Source organism: Triticum dicoccoides, chromosome 6B (genome assembly GCF_002162155.2).
Source record: "Triticum dicoccoides isolate Atlit2015 ecotype Zavitan chromosome 6B, WEW_v2.0, whole genome shotgun sequence".
Lineage (NCBI taxonomy): Eukaryota > Viridiplantae > Streptophyta > Magnoliopsida > Poales > Poaceae > Triticum > Triticum dicoccoides.
Window position 1 is genome coordinate 639,037,510 of NC_041391.1, and position 18,081 is coordinate 639,055,590.

Consider the following 18,081-nt stretch of genomic DNA (forward strand, 5'->3'; position numbering starts at 1 on the left):
AATAAATTAAAAATATGAGTATTTTTTTATTCAGACATGTTTAACGGTAACACTCATTTGCCAATCTCATAGAACAATTCCCATTCCTATACCCATGAACCAAACAAAGGAAAATAACTCCCTGTTGAATTCCCACTGATAATTCCCACCACACATCAAACATGTGATTGGGACTAAAACTCTACTTCCCAAGTCTAATCCCTTCACAAACTCCCCCTCCTAAACTCCCATTCCCAATCGAATCCCTCAAGCTGCCAAACACGCTGAGTCATAGACGTCACGCTGCCCTGTTGTTCTAGGGGCTCGTTCGGTTTGAAGGAAACTAGGATCCTACCAAGTGCCACGCAAGATACGAGCACATGGCGACTCAAACGTTTTTATGGCAAGTTTAGTGGCGGGAGAATGACAGCTTTATTTGCCGAGCATGTCAACTTTTGTGCTTCAGTTTATTTTTTTATTTTTGACAGAAACTTGCAGTGTGTCAAATTACAATTTTTCTTTTTCTGAAATAGAAAGGTAAATCGATTCAAATGTAACTAGGGTAGAGTAGATCCTGCTGGCGTTTGAAGGCTATCCAAATGCATCAAGGAATCAGCTCAAACAAAAAATGCATCAGGGGATACAATAACGTTGAGCAGTGAAAAGACTTGAGCATGAAGAAACAGCGCTCACCTGACATACCAAGGAGTTGATACACGAGCAAAAGAGTAAAGAAAAACTAATGCATATGAAGTCGGTATTACCAGTGTAAACAAAGAGCAAACAGAGCGGTGGCATCACCCCCTGACTATCGCCACCTTTAGTTGGCTCACAAAAATCACAAAGCATTGAAGACCAGGCAGTGAACAACTTAGGCTGAGGGCTCATGTGGTAAAAATCTTAGCATTTTCATCTCTGTCCCACAAGTACCACTGCTAATCAGGCAACCAGCGATTTACACGTCAGCTTGCAATACCAAAATAAATTAAGTTATCACTACTTCAATCTCTGTAAGCAATTAATTAGGGCAACGGATGTAATAGTCATGAAAAACACTAATATACTTTGTGGTATATTGTGTCCTCGACTGAAATATGTTGTAACCAAAACAATCAAAATGGGACACCAAATCATCACCATGCCACAGACGACTCAGAAATTAATAAAAGGAAGGATGCATCATTATCTGCCTGGAAACAATTTTCATTTCGCTACCCTTACAGCTCAAGCTGCATTTCCCTGCCAGGAGAGGACAAAATAAACCATCAGGTTGGTGGTGGGTTAACATGCTGTCTTCGGAAACTGGAAAAGGCAAAAAAATACCTTTGGTTTAGACTTGTTGGGTTTGGAGTCGGCAGCAGCTTGTTTGCTATCAACAAGAGGCCGCTTGAAAGGAAGGAAATCTATCCCAAGCATGAATGGCCGCAACACCTCTGGCACTTCAACACCACCCTCCCTCTGGTAGTTCTCCAGAATGCAGCAAAGGGTCCTCTCAGTTGCAGTCAGCGTGGAATTCAACATATGAACAAACTGCTTCGATTGCTCATCATTCTGCCAATTCAACATACATACATCATGTGGTCAGACATTTTGATCTACTCACACTAGGCACAATCATCCATTTAAACAAGGGTAACTCCTACCTTTTTCTGGCCATAGCCTATTCCAAGTCTTCTGGCCTGATAATCTGTGCAATTTGAACAGGATACTAATTCTCTGAAGGTTTTTGATGCAGGGAACCATGCTTCCAAATCATACTTCTTAGCTGCAGCATCATTAAGAGCACCAGAGACAATCGAAACTAGTTGATATGGTAGTCCAATCTGCAAGCAACGTTACATGTCATCAACACGCAGTCGAGGATATCAACACTGTGCTGTTTAAGGTTCGCAAAGCTTCGGATACTTACCGCCTGATAAAAATCTTCTGCATTTTTAATCATCTCCTCATGCATTTCCCAGGATACATTGTCATTTGGACCTGTGGCGCAGAACTGCTCGATCTTTTCAAACTGGTGGACTCTGAAGATGCCAGCTGTGTCCCTCCCGTGTGAACCAGCTTCTTTCCGGAAGCAAGTGGAGAACCCAGCATATCTAAACACGCAAAGATTGTTATCAAATTATACTTGCGTCTAGTGACTAAAGACAAGCTGCCTAAAATTAAGCACTACCCACCTGATTGGTAAATCTGCAGGATAAATTCGATCACCTAGATGATAAGCACATAGCGGTTGCTCCGATGTTGCTATGAGATACTTATCCTCTCCGTCACCTGTTACCTGCCAAATGCAACTAATGGTCATGGACATATTATTCCACATGTTTAGTTCAAATCAACAATGATCATGAGGAACCAGTGTACTAACAGAATATAAACAAAAAATGGTGCTTCGAACTTTGCCCAGAACTGTACATGTTAAGACTTGCCAGATAGTTAAAACTGGAATTGGAAGGTTACTTGTCTGAGAACCATTACCAATCAACCTAACAGAAACTGGGTGATGCTTACTGAAGCTGTGAACATACAATGGCAAACTAACAAGAAAATACATTAACACACCCTGAGAAAACATGGCCTTGCTTTTAAATACAGAAACAAATGAAAATACAGTTGCTCAATAACACCAGAATATGCAAAGGGGCACCTCTTTGGACTTACTTTGTAGAGCTCCTCATCAAATTGGGCCAACTGGGCACATTTTGCCATGATTTCCTTTCTCATGAAAAAAGGAGTTTGCATTGGTGTAAAGTCTCGTTTTCCCAGGAATGATAGCCCAAAATTTATCAACGCCTGGTTCAGGAGAACACCGTCACCCTTCAAAAAGAAACCTCTTCCACCAGCTACATCAGCACCTGCAAATGAGTGGGCAAAGTATGAGAGGTAGCTTAAAATTTAATAAAGAAAGGGTTCCACAAATTCAGTAACTCCAGGAAAAAAAAAATTCGTATGTGTAATTGAACAACGTTTTTTCATAAGCTTAAAGGTAGTGCAAGTAGATGCAAACATAAAAAGTTGTTACTCCCTCTATTCCATATTCTAGTGCGTACAAGATTCTGGGTCACATTCCGCAATGTAATGCGCATAAGCGCTTTTAGTCCAAAATAGCCCTGCGTTGGATGTAGTGCGCTTCGCTGCATGCATGCACATGCATGACAGTATGAGCAGAGAAGGGGCAATTTCAATCCAAATAAATGTGCCACTCATGTCTTGGTATAAGTGCTACTATAAAAGGCGCACTATAAAAGGGAATGGAGGGAGTACTATTCTGCTACTCCCTCCAATCCAAAATAAGTGTCGGGATTTTAGTTCAAGGGAGTACCGGAGTACTATATTTGATGATCTGGTGTTCCATAATATGCTAGACAGAGGAATACAGGGATAATCTATCAATCCCATCCCATATACTCCCTCCGTTCCCAAATGTAAGTCTTTTTAGAAATTCCAACTGGTGACTACTCCCTCCGTTCCAAAATAGATGACTCAACTTTATACTAAAGTTAGTACAAAGTTGAGTCATATATTTTGGAACGGAGGGAGTACTAAGTTGAGTCATCTATTTTGGAACGGAGGGAGTACATACGGAGCAAAATGAGTGAATCTATACTCTAAAATATATCTACATACATCCGTATGTTGTAGTCCATTTGAAATGTCTAAAAAGACTTATATTTAGGAACGGAGGGAGTATGTATCAAGCACAGCAATTGTGTAATGATTTGTGTGATACCAAGTACTGGGGCCAACATGCTTACACAACAGACTCAACGGTGCTACTTAAAACCAGAAATTTCAGTTGTTGATACAGCAGTGCTAGTTGAAACCAGAAATTTCAGTCAAATACACAGAATACTATTGGTAAGTGTTTAACGTAAGACCCACGCAAATTGCAGAGCTGTTCTGATTATTAAAAGCGTCAAAAGACAAAACCTATATTTGTCGCCCTAAAACAAAACCTATAGTTGTCAGTAAGCTGGTTCACCCGAAGTTCGGAACAAAACTTGTTGCGTCACAGAGAGGTAGAACAGAATCATAGACGGCCATTCTAGAATGACAGCGAGCACACAAAAGAAGCAATCTATTACAACCGTAGGCAAGTAAAAAATACGCATTGAACTTTCAGTTAAACTTGAACCGAAGTAATCCAAGCACAATGAGAAACTATTCAAACGAAAGAGGATTGTTTTTGAGCATTTACCCTTATCCAAAGATACGATGTCAAGCATTATGCAGAGATCCACATGATTCTTCAATTTCTCCTCCAGTCTCTTCTCTCCCCATGTCCTCACAATAGCATTGTTGGCCTGTGAGAAGGAACTATTAAGTAACTTGAGATGCCTTTAATCAGTTCTGTGAAGCAAATCTACATATCATATTTCTACTAGAATGGGCGCACCTAGTTGCTCACAAGCAGATTCAAACCCAACTTGTAATGCAATGATGTTTCTTGTATAGTATTACTATAGTTACCTAAATTGCCATGGGAATACTGACAGCAGAAACAGGGGAACGAGAAGCAAGTTAAATTAGAGCTAGCAGTTCTAAACAATCACTAAAAAAGGCTACTCCTAGTATCTTTCACAAAGTCATAAAACCAATGTTGCCTTGGTTATCTGAAGAACCAGGAAATGTGGGGTTCCCACTTTTCAACGCACCTCGTCGTTGCTGATGGGCACAGATTCATGCACGAGGTTGCCGATGGTAACGAGCTTGGCATCGAGGGTGGACTTGGCCTCCTGCACCTCCGTCTCCTTGGCGGCCAGCCTCTTTTTAATCTCCTCCGTGCTCTGTATCAGCTCCGTCGCATCCTGCTTTTTCTGCAAAGCGGCATGCTCGCCGTCACATCCAAATCCAGAGCTAACCCCGAGGGCTAAAAGAGAAACCAAAGCAAAGCAAATCGACGCGGGACGTACGGCCTTGAGCTTGCCGATCTCCTTGCTGGTTTTGTTGAGCTCCTGCCGGATCTTGTCGAGCTCGAACTGCCCTGCGGAGACGATACATCCTAGGGGTCAGGGTCCGCGGACCTGGAAGGTTCTGGGGGGAGCGGAGGAGGCCTTACTCTGGCGCCACGCCTCGTCGAGGACGATGACCTCGTCGACGAGCTCGACGGGGGCGAAGCGGCTGCGCTGCGACTGGCGGACGAGCTCAGGGTCGCCGCCCTTCTCCTTGCGGAAGAGGTTGATGTCGAGCATCTTCTCGTGCGACCGCTGCTAGGTCAACTTCTCCGCGGACGAGCTCGACGGGGGCGAGGCGGCTGCGCTGCGATTGGCGGCGGCGGCGGCGGCGGAGGGCGGAGAGGGAGGGTTCTTCTGACGAGAGGTGGATGACGGGGAGGGAGCGATCGAGAGGGTCGGGTCGGCTGGTCGGGGCCGGTTTTTTTCTTCTGACGTCGAGTCGGGGCCAGTATAGTCCCTTTACTGTCCCGACCTGGGCCGGCCTTAAGAGGCTTTGTCCCGGGCTTCCTTTCGGCCCGTATACAGACTCACAGTCCCGACGGAGGCCTACTTTACTGCTCGTGCTCTCTCTTTCATCAGTGTTCATCGCGATCTAGTTCTAAAATCTTTATCTTTACCTAATAATAAAGCAAATTGAGTTTCTGCCGTACGTCATTAGCGTTTTTGCAGAAAAGCCCCTTTGTTTCTTAATATTCAACCCACAATCCCTGGTTACTAATCGGGTCAACGCGGTGGTGGCTCGCGCCTGCTCGCGCGACTGGGGGCGCGCGCGCCTGCTCTATGCAGAAGGGCGGCGGCGGCCGGATCCGTGCGCGGCCGGGGCTGGGGAGGCGGATCCGGTGGCGGGCGGCGAGGGCGTGGGTCGCCGGTGAAGACAAGGCCGGAGCACGGCTCCCCGGGTGGATCCATGGCATCAGCGACTCTGGGAAGAAAGGAAACAGGGAGGTGAGAGAGAAAAGGAAGAAAGGAGGGGTGGTGCGGTGACCTAGGCAGGAGCTCGCCGGAGCGTGGCGACGGCGGACGGGCGCGGGAGAGGGGCGGATCCGGCGCGACTGCGCGGAGTCCTTAAATATTCAGACTCGTCGTATTTCCTTCTTCATCCTGCTGGTGTTGTTCGTCCAGAGGAAGGAGAAGAGGAAGGCGGCAACGCCGCCCGCCGGTTGGGTGACAGCAACCAGGCCATGGGTGGTGCAGCCGCTCCTGCGAGTAAGAATGAGGACTTACCACCAGGTAATCCATTCATCTCCCCTCTTTTCCTACTTCCCCTCGATCTGGTCCTCATTGGCCATGTTCTTCAGCTGCAGAAATCCTCGTTCTCCATGTTATTGAGTCGATCTGAAGCCCAGAGCTTAGAGATCTTGTGCTCTGCATTACCTGATATTTCATCTGATTGAGGGTGGTGGATGAAAGCATGGTTTAGTCATTGAGTTGACTAAAATCAGCTAAGTAGAGAGAGGCGTTGATTGCTGCAATTTAGATATAGGGCTTGATTGAGCTGCTGTTGGCCGCTGCTACTAGAAAAATAGAGAGAGCAGAAAGGGAGAGACAATGCTTACTGATCTGGTTTTGGTGAGAAAAAAAATGAGAAATAGGAGAGGAACAGAGAGTGCAGAGAGATAGACTACACGTCACTGAACCCTTTGGATTCTAATGCAAGGTTGAATAATTTTGTGTGTTCTTACTGTCTGGGATAATATGCAATTTTTTGGCTTATCATTGTGCCTCAAGTTTCATACATCGCTTGGCTGTACAGCGACGATTTTCGCCGATAATCCGTCTACTCATACTCGACCGTTCGCCGGAACTTTGTCTAACCTGAGGTATATATTACAGTGTCATCAATTTGCATCTGACATCAAAGACTACTTATTAATTTTGTATGTTCTTTAGTATCTGCACTTTAATCTCTAAACAAGTCAATGCCTGAAATTCCACATGTACTCATTACAAGATGATCGTCAGGAAAGACAATAATGACAAGTAGCGGTCAAAGTAGATAAAGCTGTTGGAAATATGCCCTAGAGACAATAATAAATTAAGTTATTATTATATTTCCTTGTTCATGATAATCGTTTATTATCCATGCTATAATTGTATTGATAGAAAACTCAGATACATGTGTGGATACATAGACAACATCATGTCCCTAGTAAGCCTCTAGTTGACTAGCTCGTTGATCAATAGATGGTTACGGTTTCCTGACCATGGACATTAGATGTCATTGATAACGGGATCACATCATTAGGAGAATGATGTGATGGACAAGACCCAATCCTAAGCCTAGCACAGAGATCGTGTAGTTCATATGCTAAAGCTTTTCTAATGTCAAGTATCTTTTCCTTAGACCATGAGATTGTGCAACTCCCGGATACCGTAGGAATGCTTTGGGTGTACCAAACGTCACAACGTAACTGGGTGGCTATAAAGGTGCACTACAGGTATCTCCGAAAGTGTCTGTTGGGTTGGCACGAATCGAGACTGGGATTTGTCACTCCGTGTGACGGAGAGGTATCTCTGGGCCCACTCGGTAGGACATCATCATAATGTGCACAATGTGATCAAAGAGTTGATCGCGGGATGATGTGTTACGGAACGAGTAAAGAGACTTGCCGGTAACGAGATTGAACAAGGTATCGGTATACCGACGATCGAATCTCGGGCAAGTACAATACCGTTAGACAAAGGGAATTGTATACGGGATTGATTGAGTCCTTGACATCGTGGTTCATCCGATAAGATCATCGTGGAACATGTGGGAGCCAACATGGGTATCCAGATCCCGCTGTTGGTTATTGACCGGAGAACGTCTCGGTCATGTCTGCATGGTTCCCGAACCCGTAGGGTCTACACACTTAAGGTTCAATGACGCTAGGGTTATAAAGGAAGTTTGTATGTGGTTATCGAATGTTGTTCGGAGTCCCGAATGAGATCCCGGACGTCACGAGGAGTTCCGAAATGGTCCGGAGGTAAAGATTTATATATGGAAAGTTGTTGTTTGGGTTCCGGGAAAAGTTCGGGTTTTTCCGGTATTGTACCGGGAAGCTTCCAGAAGGTTTCGGAGGATTCCGGAGGGGTCCGGAGGTCCGGAAATTGTTCCACCACGTCCAATACAGCAGCATGGGCTGTAGGGGGCGCCCTAGCCTTAATGGGCCAGGGGCACCAGCCCCCCCCCCAAGGCCCATGCGCATGGGAAGGGGAAAATCCTAAGGGGGAGGGCCTCCACTTGACTTGGGAGGCACTCCTCCCCCCTTTGGCCGCCGCCCCCTCCACAGATTGGATCTGAGGGGGCCGGCTCCCCTCTCCTTTGCCCCTATATATATGTGGGGAGAGGGAGGGCAGCCGCACCACAAGTTCTGGCGCAGCCCTTCCCTCTCCCAAGTACTCCTCCTCTCCTGCGGTGCTTGGCGAAGCCCTGCTGGATTGCCACGCTCCTCCATCACCACCACGCCATTGTGCTACTGCTGGATGGAGTCTTCCTCAACCTCTCCCTCTCTCCTTGCTGGATCAAGGCATGGGAGACGTCACCGGGTTGTACGTGTGTTGAACGCGGAGGTGCCGTCCGTTCGGCACTAGGATCTCCGGTGATTTGGATCACGACGAGTACGACTCCTTCAACCCCGTTCTCTTGAACGCTTCCGCTTAGCGATCTACAAGGGTATGTAGATGCACTCTCCTTCCCCTCGTTGCTAGTCTCTCCATAGATAGATCTTGGTGACTCGTAGGAAAATTTTGAATTTCTGCTACGTTCCCCAACAGTGGCATCATGAGCTAGGTCTATTGCGTAGATTCTTTGCACGAGTAGAACACAAAGTAGTTGTGGGTGTTGATTTTGTTCAATATGCTTGCCATTACTAGTCCAATCTTGTTTCGACAGTATTGTGGGATGAAGCGGCCCGGACCGACCTTACACGTACTCTTACGTGAGACAGGTTCCACCGACTGACATGCACTTGGTGCATAAGGTGGCTAGCGGGTGCCAGTCTATCCCACTTTAGTCGGAACGGATTCGATGAAAAGGGTCCTTATGAAGGGTAAATAGCAATTGGCATATCATGTTGTGGTTTTGCATAGGTAAGAAACGTTCTTGCTAGAAACCCATAGCAGCCACGTAAAACATGCAAACAACAATTAGAGGACGTCTAACTTGTTTTTGCAGGGTATGCTATGTGATGTGATATGGCCAAGAAGAATGTGATGAATGATATGTGATGTATGAGATTGATCATGTTCTTGTAATAGGAATCACGACTTGCATGTGGATGAGTATGACAACCGGCAGGAGCTACAGGAGTTGTCTTTATTTATTGTATGACCTGCGTGTCATTGAACAACGCCATGTAATTACTTTACTTTATTGCTAACCGGTAGCCATAGTAGTAGAAGTAATAAGTTGGCGAGACAACTTCATGGAGACACGATGATGGAGAACATGATGATGGAGATCATGGTGTCATGCCGGTGACGATGATGATCATGGAGCCCCGAAGATGGAGATCAAAAGGAGCAAAATGATATTGGCCATATCATGTCACTTTTTGATTGCATGTGATGTTTATCATGTTTATGCATCTTATTTGCTTAGAACGACGGTAGTAAATAAGATGATCCCTCATTAAAATTTCAAGAAAGTGTTCCCCCTAACTGTGCACCGTTGCGAAAGTTCGTCGTTTCGAAGCACCACGTGATGATCGGGTGTGATAGATTCTTACGTTCACATACAACGGGTGTAAGCCAGATTTACACACGCGAAACACTTAGGTTAACTTGACGAGCCTAGCATGTACAGACATGGCCTCGGAACACAAGAGACCGAAAGGTCGAGCATGAGTCGTATAGTAGATACGATCAACATGAAGATGTTCACCGATGATGACTAGTCCGTCTCACATGATGATCGGACACAGCCTAGTTGACTCGGATCATGTAATCACTTAGATGACTAGAGGGATGTCTATCTGAGTGGGAGTTCATAAGATGAACTTAATTATCCTGAACATAGTCAAAAACCCTTTGCAAATTATATCATAGCTCGCGCTTTAGTTCCACTATTTAGATATGTTCCTAGAGAAAATATAGTTGAAAGTTGACATTAGCGATTATGCGGACAGTAGAAAGCTTATGTCCTTAATGCACCGCTCAGTGTGCTGAACCCCACACGTTGTTTGTGGATGTTGCGAACATCGGAAATACACGTTTTGATAACTACGTGATAGTTCAGTTAAATGGTTTAGAGTTGAGGCACCAAAGACGTTTTTCGAAATGTCGCGGAACATATGAGATGTTTCGAGGGCTGAAATTGGGATTTCAGGCTCGTGCCCACGTCAAGAGGTATGAGACCTCCGACGATTTTCTTAGCCTGCAAACTAAGGGAGAAAAGCTCAATCGTTGAGCTTGTGCTCAGATTGTCTGAGTATAACAATCACTTGAATCAAGTGGGAGTTGATCTTCCAGATGAGACAGTGATGTTTCTCCAAAGTCATTTCCACCAAGTTGCTAGAGCTTCGTGATGAACTATAACATATCAGGGATAGATATGATGATCCTTGAGGTATTCGCGATGTTTGACACCGCGAAAGTAGAAATCAAGAAGGAGCATCAATTGTTGATGGTTGGTGAAACCACTAGTTTCAAGAAGAGCAAGGGCAAGAAGTGATACTTCATGAAACGGCAAATCAGCTGCTGCTCTAGTAAAGAAACCCAAGGTTGAACCCAAACCCAAGACTAAGTGCTTCTCTAGTAAGGGGAACAGCCACTGAAGCAGAATTACCCTAGATACTTGGTAGATGAGAAGGCTGGCAAGGTCGATAGAAGTATATTGGATATACATAATGTTAATGTGTACTTTACTAGGACTCCTAGTAGCACCAGGGTATTAAGATACCGGTTCGGTTGCTAAGTGTTAGTAACTCAAAATAAAAAAAAGCTACGGAATAAATGGAGACTAGCTAAAGGTGAGCTGACGATATGTGTTGGAAGTGTTTCCAAGGTTGATGTGATCAAGCATCGCACGCTCCCTCTACTACCGAGATTGGTGTTTGCGTTAAAGCATAGACATGATTGGATTATGTCTATCGCAATACGGTTAGTCATTTAAGGAGAATAATGGTTACTCTATTTATTTGAATAATACCTTCAATGGTCTTGCACCTAAAGGAATGGTTTATTGAATCTCGATCGTAGTGATACACATTTTTCATGCCAAAAGATATAAGATAGTAATGATAGTACCACTTACTTGTGGCACTGCCATGTAGGTCATATTGGTATAAAATGCATGAAGAAGCTCCATGTTGATGGATCTTTGGACTCACTCGTTTTTGAAAAGTTTGAGACATGCGAGCCATGTCTATTGCTGTATATGCATGAAGAAACTCCATGCAGATGGATCGTTTGGACTCACTTGATTTTGAATCACTTGAGATATGCAAATCATACCACATGGGCAAGATGACTGAAAAGCCTCGTTTTCAGTAAGATGGAACAAGATAGCAACTTGTTGGAAGTAATACATTTTAATGTGTGCAGTCCAATAAGTGCTGAGGCACGCAGTGGATATCGTTATGTTCTTACTTCACGGATGATTTGAGTAGATACTGAGTATATTTACTTGATGAAACATAAGTGTGAATTATTGAATGGTTCAAGTAATTTCAGAGTGAAGTTGAAGATCATCGTGACAAGAGGATAAAATGTCTATGATATGATCATAGAGATGAGTATCTGAGTTACGAGCTTTGGCACGCAATTAAGACATTGTGGAAATTGTTTCACAATTAATACCGCCTGGAACACCATAGTGTGATGGTGTGTCCGAACATCATAGTTGCACCCTATTGGATATGGTGCGTACCATGATTTCTCTTATCGAATTACCACTATCGTTCATGCGTTAGGCATTAGAGACAACCACACTCACTTTAATAGGGCACCACGTAATTCCGTTGAGATGACACCGTTCGAACTATGGTTTGGAGAAACCTAAGTTGTCGTTTCGTAAAGGTTTGGGGTTGCGACGCTTATGTGAAAAAGTTTCATCGTGATAAGCTCGAACCCAAAATGGATAAATGCATTTTCATAGGACACCCAAAACAGTTGGGTATACCTCCTAATTCAGATCCGAAAGCAATAGGGATTGTTTCTTGAATCGGGTCCTTTCTCGAGGAAAAGTTTGTCTCGGAAAGTTGAGTGGGAGGATGGTGGAGACTTGATGAGGTTATTGAACCACCACTTTAACTAGTGTGTAGCAGGGCACAGGAAGTTGTTCTTGTGGCGTCTACACCAATTGAAGTAGAAGCTTATGATAGTGATCATAAAGTTTCGGATCAAGTCACTACCGTACCTCGTAGGGTGACAAGGATGCATACTACTTTAGAGTGGTACAGTAATCCTGTCTTGAAGGTCATGTTGGTAGACAACAATGAGCCTACGAGCTATGGAGAAGTGATGGTGGGCCCAAATTCCGACAAATGGTTAGAAGCCATGAAATCCGAGATAGGATCCATGTATCAGAACAAAGCATGGACTTTGGTGGACTTGCCCGATGATCGGCAAGCCATTGAGATAAATGGATCTTTAAGAAGAAGACAGACGTGGACGGTAATATCACCGTCTATGAAGCTCGACTTGTGGCGAAGAGTTTTTCACAAGTTCAAGGAGTTGACTACGATGAGATTTTCTCATCCGTAGCGATGCTTAAGTCTATTGGAATCATGTTAGCATTAGCTGCATTTATGAAATCTAGCAGATGGATGTCAAAACGAGTTTCCTTACCAGTTTTCGTGAGGAAAGGTTGTATGCGATACAATCAGAAAGTTTTTGTCAATCCTAAGGATGCTAAAGCTATGCTAGCTCCAGCGATCCTTCTAAGGACTGGAGTAAGCATCTCGGAGTTGGAATGTACGCTTTGATGAGATGATCAAAGATTTTGGATTTATACAAAGTTTATGAGAAACTTGTATTTCCAAAGAAGTGAGTGGGAGCACTATAGAATTTCTGATGAGTATATGTTGTTGACATATTGTTGATCAGAAATGATGTAGAACTTTCTATAAAGCATATAGGGTTATTTGAGAAGTGTTTTTCAATAGAAAACCTGGATTAAGCTACTTGAACATTGAGCATCAAGATCTATGAGGATAGATCAAAAACCACTTAATGGTACTTTCAAATGAGCACATAGCTTGACATGATCTTGAAAGTGTTCAAGATGGATCAGTTAAAGAAGGAGTTCTTGCCTGAGATGTAAGGTATGAAGTTAAGACTTAAAGCTTGACCACGGCAGAAAAGAGAGAAAGGACGAAGGTCGTCCCCTATGCTTTAGACGTAGGCTCTATAGTATGCTATGTTGTGTACCGCACCTGATGTGTGCCTTGCTACATATCTGGCAAGAGAGTACAAAGGTGATCAAGGAGTGGATCACCAGATAGCGGTCAAAATTATCCTTAGAGGAATAAGGATATGTTTCTCGATTATGGAGGTGATAAAGAGTTCGATGTAAAGGGTTACGTCGATGAAAGCTTTAACACCTATCCGAGTGACTCTGAGTAGCAAACCGGATACGTATAGTGGAACAACCATTTGGAATAGCTCCAAGTGGAGCGTGGAAGCAGCATTTACAATATGACATAGAGAATTGCGAAGTACATACGGATCTGAACGTTGCAGACCCGTTGACTAAAACCTCTCTCACAAGCAAAACATGATCAAACCCCAGAACTCATTGAGTCTTAATCACATGATGATGTGAACTAGTTTAATGAAACTAGTAAACTCTTTGGATGTTGCTCACATGACGATGTGACCTGTGAGTGTTAATCACATGGCGATGTGAACTAGATTATTGACTCTAGTGCAAGTGGGAGACTGTTGGAAATATGCCCTAGAGGCAATAATAAATTAAGTTATTATTATATTTCCTTGTTCATGATAATCGTTTATTATCCATGCTATAATTGTATTGATAGGAAACTCAGATACATGTGTGGATACATAGACAACACCATGTCCCTAGTAAGCCTCTAGTTGACTAGCTCGTTGATCAATAGATGGTTACGGTTTCCTGATCATGGAAATTGGATGTCATTGATAAGGGGATCACATCATTAGGAGAATGATGTGATGGACAAGACCCAATCCTAAGCCTAGCACAGAGATCGTGTAGTTCGTATGCTAAAGCTTTTCTAATGTCAAGTATCTTTTCCTTAGACCATGAGATTGTGCAACTCCCGGATACCATAGGAATGCTTTGGGTGTACCAAACGTCACAACATAACTGGGTGGCTATAAAGGTGCACTACAGGTATCTCCGAAAGTGTTTGTTGGGTTGGCACGAATCGAGACTGGGATTTGTCACTCCGTGTGACGGAGAGGTATCTCTGGGCCCACTCGGTAGGACATCATCATAATGTGCACAATGTGATCAAAGAGTTGATCGCGGGATGATGTGTTACGGAACGAGTAAAGAGACTTGCCGGTAACGAGATTGAACAAGGTATCGGTATACCGACGATCGAATCTCGGGCAAGTACAATACCGTTAGACAAAGGGAATTGTATACGGGATTGATTGAGTCCTTGACATCATGGTTCATCCGATGAGATCATCGTGGAACATGTGGGAGCCAACATGGGTATCCAGATCCCGCTGTTGGTTATTGACCGGAGAACGTCTCGGTCATGTCTGCATGGTTCCCGAACCCGTAGGGTCTACACACTTAAGGTTCGATGACGCTAGGGTTATAAAGGAAGTTTGTATGTGGTTACCGAATGTTGTTCGGAGTCCCGGATGAGATCCCGGACGTCACGAGGAGTTCCGGAATGGTCCGGAGGTAAAGATTTATATATGGAAAGTTGTTGTTTGGGTTCCGGGAAAAGTTCGGGTTTTTCCGGTATTGTACCGGGAAGCTTCCAGAAGGTTCCGGAGGATTCCGGAGGGGTCCGAAGGTCCGGAAATTGTTCCACCACGTCCAATACAGCAGCATGGGCTGTAGGGGGGCGCCCTAGCCTTAATGGGCCAGGGGCACCAGCCCCACCAAGGCCCATGCGCATGGGAAGGGGAAAACGCTAAGGGGGGGGGGGGCTCCACTTGACTTGGGAGGCACTCCTCCCCCCTTTGGCCGCCGCCCCCTCCTCAGATTGGATCTGAGGGGGCCGGCCCCCTCTCCTTTGCCCCTATATATATGTGGGGAGAGGGAGGGCAGCCGCACCACAAGTTCTGGAGCAGCCCTCCCCTCTCCCAAGTACTCCTCCTCTCCCGCGGTGCTTGGCGAAGCCCTGCAGGATTGCCACGCTCCTCCATCACCACCACGCCATTGTGCTGCTGCTAGATGGAGTCTTCCTCAACCTCTCCCTCTCTCCTTGCTGGATCAAGGCATGGGAGACGTCACCGGGCTGTACGTGTGTTGAACGCGGAGGTGCCGTCCGTTCGGCACTAGGATCTCCGGTGATTTGGATCACGACGAGTACGACTCCTTCAACCCCGTTCTCTTGAACGCTTCCGCTTAGCGATCTACAAGGGTATATAGATGCACTCTCCTTCCCCTCGTTGCTAGTCTCTCCATAGATAGATCTTGGTGACTCGTAGGAAAATTTTGAATTTCTGCTACGTTCCCCAACAAAAGCTAGCTAAAATTTTATCTAGAAAGAATAGATGTTGTATGACAGAAAAATATGAGATAAGATAAACTAATATCATGGTGATGACATTAATTGACTATTTTGGAAATAGCAATCAAAGGTGATAAAGGTAGCTAATTTTTTATCTAGAAAGAGCAGCTGTTGTGACAGAGAAACGAAAGCTAAATATACAACTATATACCTGTTCGCGTCTATCAATTTAATTGTCACGAGTATTTCTGATTCATTGGTCTTACTTCTTCGTAATACGCATATACTACTTTTGTTCAGGCATATACTACTTTTTATCACTTTTACTTCTTCTCACTGGATGCATGCATGCTTCTCCGCACAGGTTTCCCTTAGTTCAGTACTTATTTTTTTTGGTGTATACTTTCTCCTCATCAATCAAGTATACGTACAACAAGACAGAAAGAAACATATGCTGTTGATCGATACTGAAATATCATATGGAAGATATCCCTCTCTTCTATACCCCTTTGTGAAAAGTAGTATACTATCATTTCAAAAGAAAACACACCATATACTCATTTCTGACAATGAGTATACACTGATCATTATTGCCAGTAACATAGGTATATACTCTGAGAATAGTTGTATATATCCCATTTGAAAAAATAATATGTATATACTCCTTGCAAATTACTCCATATCATTTAAAAGTTTTTACGTAAGACTGACCGTGTAGATACAATAACTAATTAGTATTTTAATAACTCGAATTGCATGGCTTGATCGCTTTGCTTTGGTCTTCTCTTATGTATGAGTGCACCATGTGTGGGTTAACTTTTTTTTGGGTCTTCTAACTCTCTGGGATAATTTGCATCTCTATTTGTGCTAATTGGCAAGGTGCGTGAATACTAATTTATCCAAGGTTTTGCTAGAGAAGTTGCAACAGCTTTGATCAAATATTATTTTTATTATTCCTTCTTGGTTTTAGACAATAAAGTCGAGAATCTAAATCCTTCTACTGTATCTATACCTGTAATAGAGCAACACGTGGTGCAGCTAGCTGCAGCGAGGACCAACTTGACTTGATGGGGATACAATTACCAAGAAAGAATCATACTCCTGTATGATCCAAGATATTGCACGAACAAGCTTGGGTGGATACAATCACCAAGAAAGAATCATACTCCTGTATGACCAACTTGACTTGATGGGGAGTACTTGAACTTACCTTTATGCATTGCACAAACTACCAAGATATTATATCTTCCTGTATGATCCATAACTCATAGACATGGGTAGCGATGGGATACTATTTGGTATGAACAACATCATCATCTTGTAATTCTAACATGTATTCATTTAACTTATCTATCCGCATAATAGCGATGGATCTTACATATCTGTCTATTGTATTTGAATCTAAAATGCAATTAACTCCTTAATTTGCCTTCAAAAGGATGAGCGATCTGGCATGTAAGCTTAGCTCGGTGGTTCAGATTATCACTGTTAGTCTTTTGGTCATGGCAATACTTTTAGACTTCTTGAGATAGCTCAACCAATCTGGTATAAAGCTATGAAGGCATTTTGCTTGGAAGCAATACTGAAGGATAACTTAACTTCATTTATCCCCTAGATTAGTATAAGTATATTAAGTCCCGTTTATTTAGATGTATAGCTTGCATGACAGTTTTGTTAAACAAATTTTTGGGGCATTTAGTAATTCTCACATATGTTGTTAGCTATGCACTTGCTTTTCAAGATATCATTTCCAATCTACTTCATGCATGCACTTTTTATTTCATGTCGATAACACGGCTGATGCTTCGCGAAATGTCTGAATGAGATAGATAGATAGATAGGCACATATAGAGAGTATGTGAGTGATGGAGCATGATGTGGTCTTGAACCTTTGAACTAGGGGGAGCTGCTTTTTTCCCGTTGCAACGCACGGGCATTTTTTGCTATAAATAAAAAAGCTCATCGTGATCTCCGTCGAACTCCTCCCACACTCACCGGAGTGCTCCGCCGTGTAATATAGTTCCCCCCCCCCATCCCAATCTCTCACTTGATTCGAGCGCGCGGAGGGGAGGATTGCTTCGGTGCACCGGTGTAGGCGCGAGCGGTCCGGCAGGCGGTGGCCGGAGCTTTGCGCCGGCGGCCGCCTGAGATGGGGAGGAAGATGGAGGCCAGGCGTCGTCAGCGTGTGACCCTTCTTCCTGCGCGGTACACCAGTGATGGCCGGAAGGGGGTGGAGCGGGAGGACGGCGGCCAGTCGGGTAAGACAGAACTCCGGCCACCTGAGTCCTTTTAGTCCCACATCGTGACTTCACGTTGGTTTCCACCGCTTTATTTAGCTCGGCAGCAGCAGAGCCATCATGAAGAAGCAGTAGAAGAGAAGTAGAGCGCTTAGGACTAGGAGCATAGGTTAGTGGGTGTGTAAGGCTTAGGGTTAGTTAGCAGCTTAGGAGGCGGAGAGGGAGGTGGCTTGGGCAGGCGGAGAGGGGGGAGGCGAGCCCGGGCAGGAGGAGGGGCGGCCCAGCCGGAGAGGGGGCCGGAGAGCCCGG

The 18,081-nt window shown here is 44.3% G+C and overlaps 1 protein-coding gene across 1 annotated transcript; it reads right to left on the bottom strand.

The window, feature by feature from the left end:
- Positions 1-868: 868 nt before the first annotated feature.
- On the bottom strand, positions 869-5,308 carry LOC119323462 (serine--tRNA ligase, cytoplasmic-like). Its single transcript, XM_037597131.1, has 10 exons — positions 5,036-5,308; positions 4,890-4,960; positions 4,632-4,793; positions 4,175-4,280; positions 2,638-2,831; positions 2,154-2,257; positions 1,889-2,072; positions 1,623-1,802; positions 1,303-1,530; positions 869-1,218 (listed from the first exon to the last, which is right to left on the bottom strand). The coding sequence occupies exons 1-10, from the start codon at positions 5,166-5,168 to the stop codon at positions 1,204-1,206; spliced, it is 1,377 nt and encodes a 458-aa protein (XP_037453028.1). The 5' UTR covers positions 5,169-5,308; the 3' UTR covers positions 869-1,203.
- Between the last annotated feature and the right edge of the window lie 12,773 nt (positions 5,309-18,081).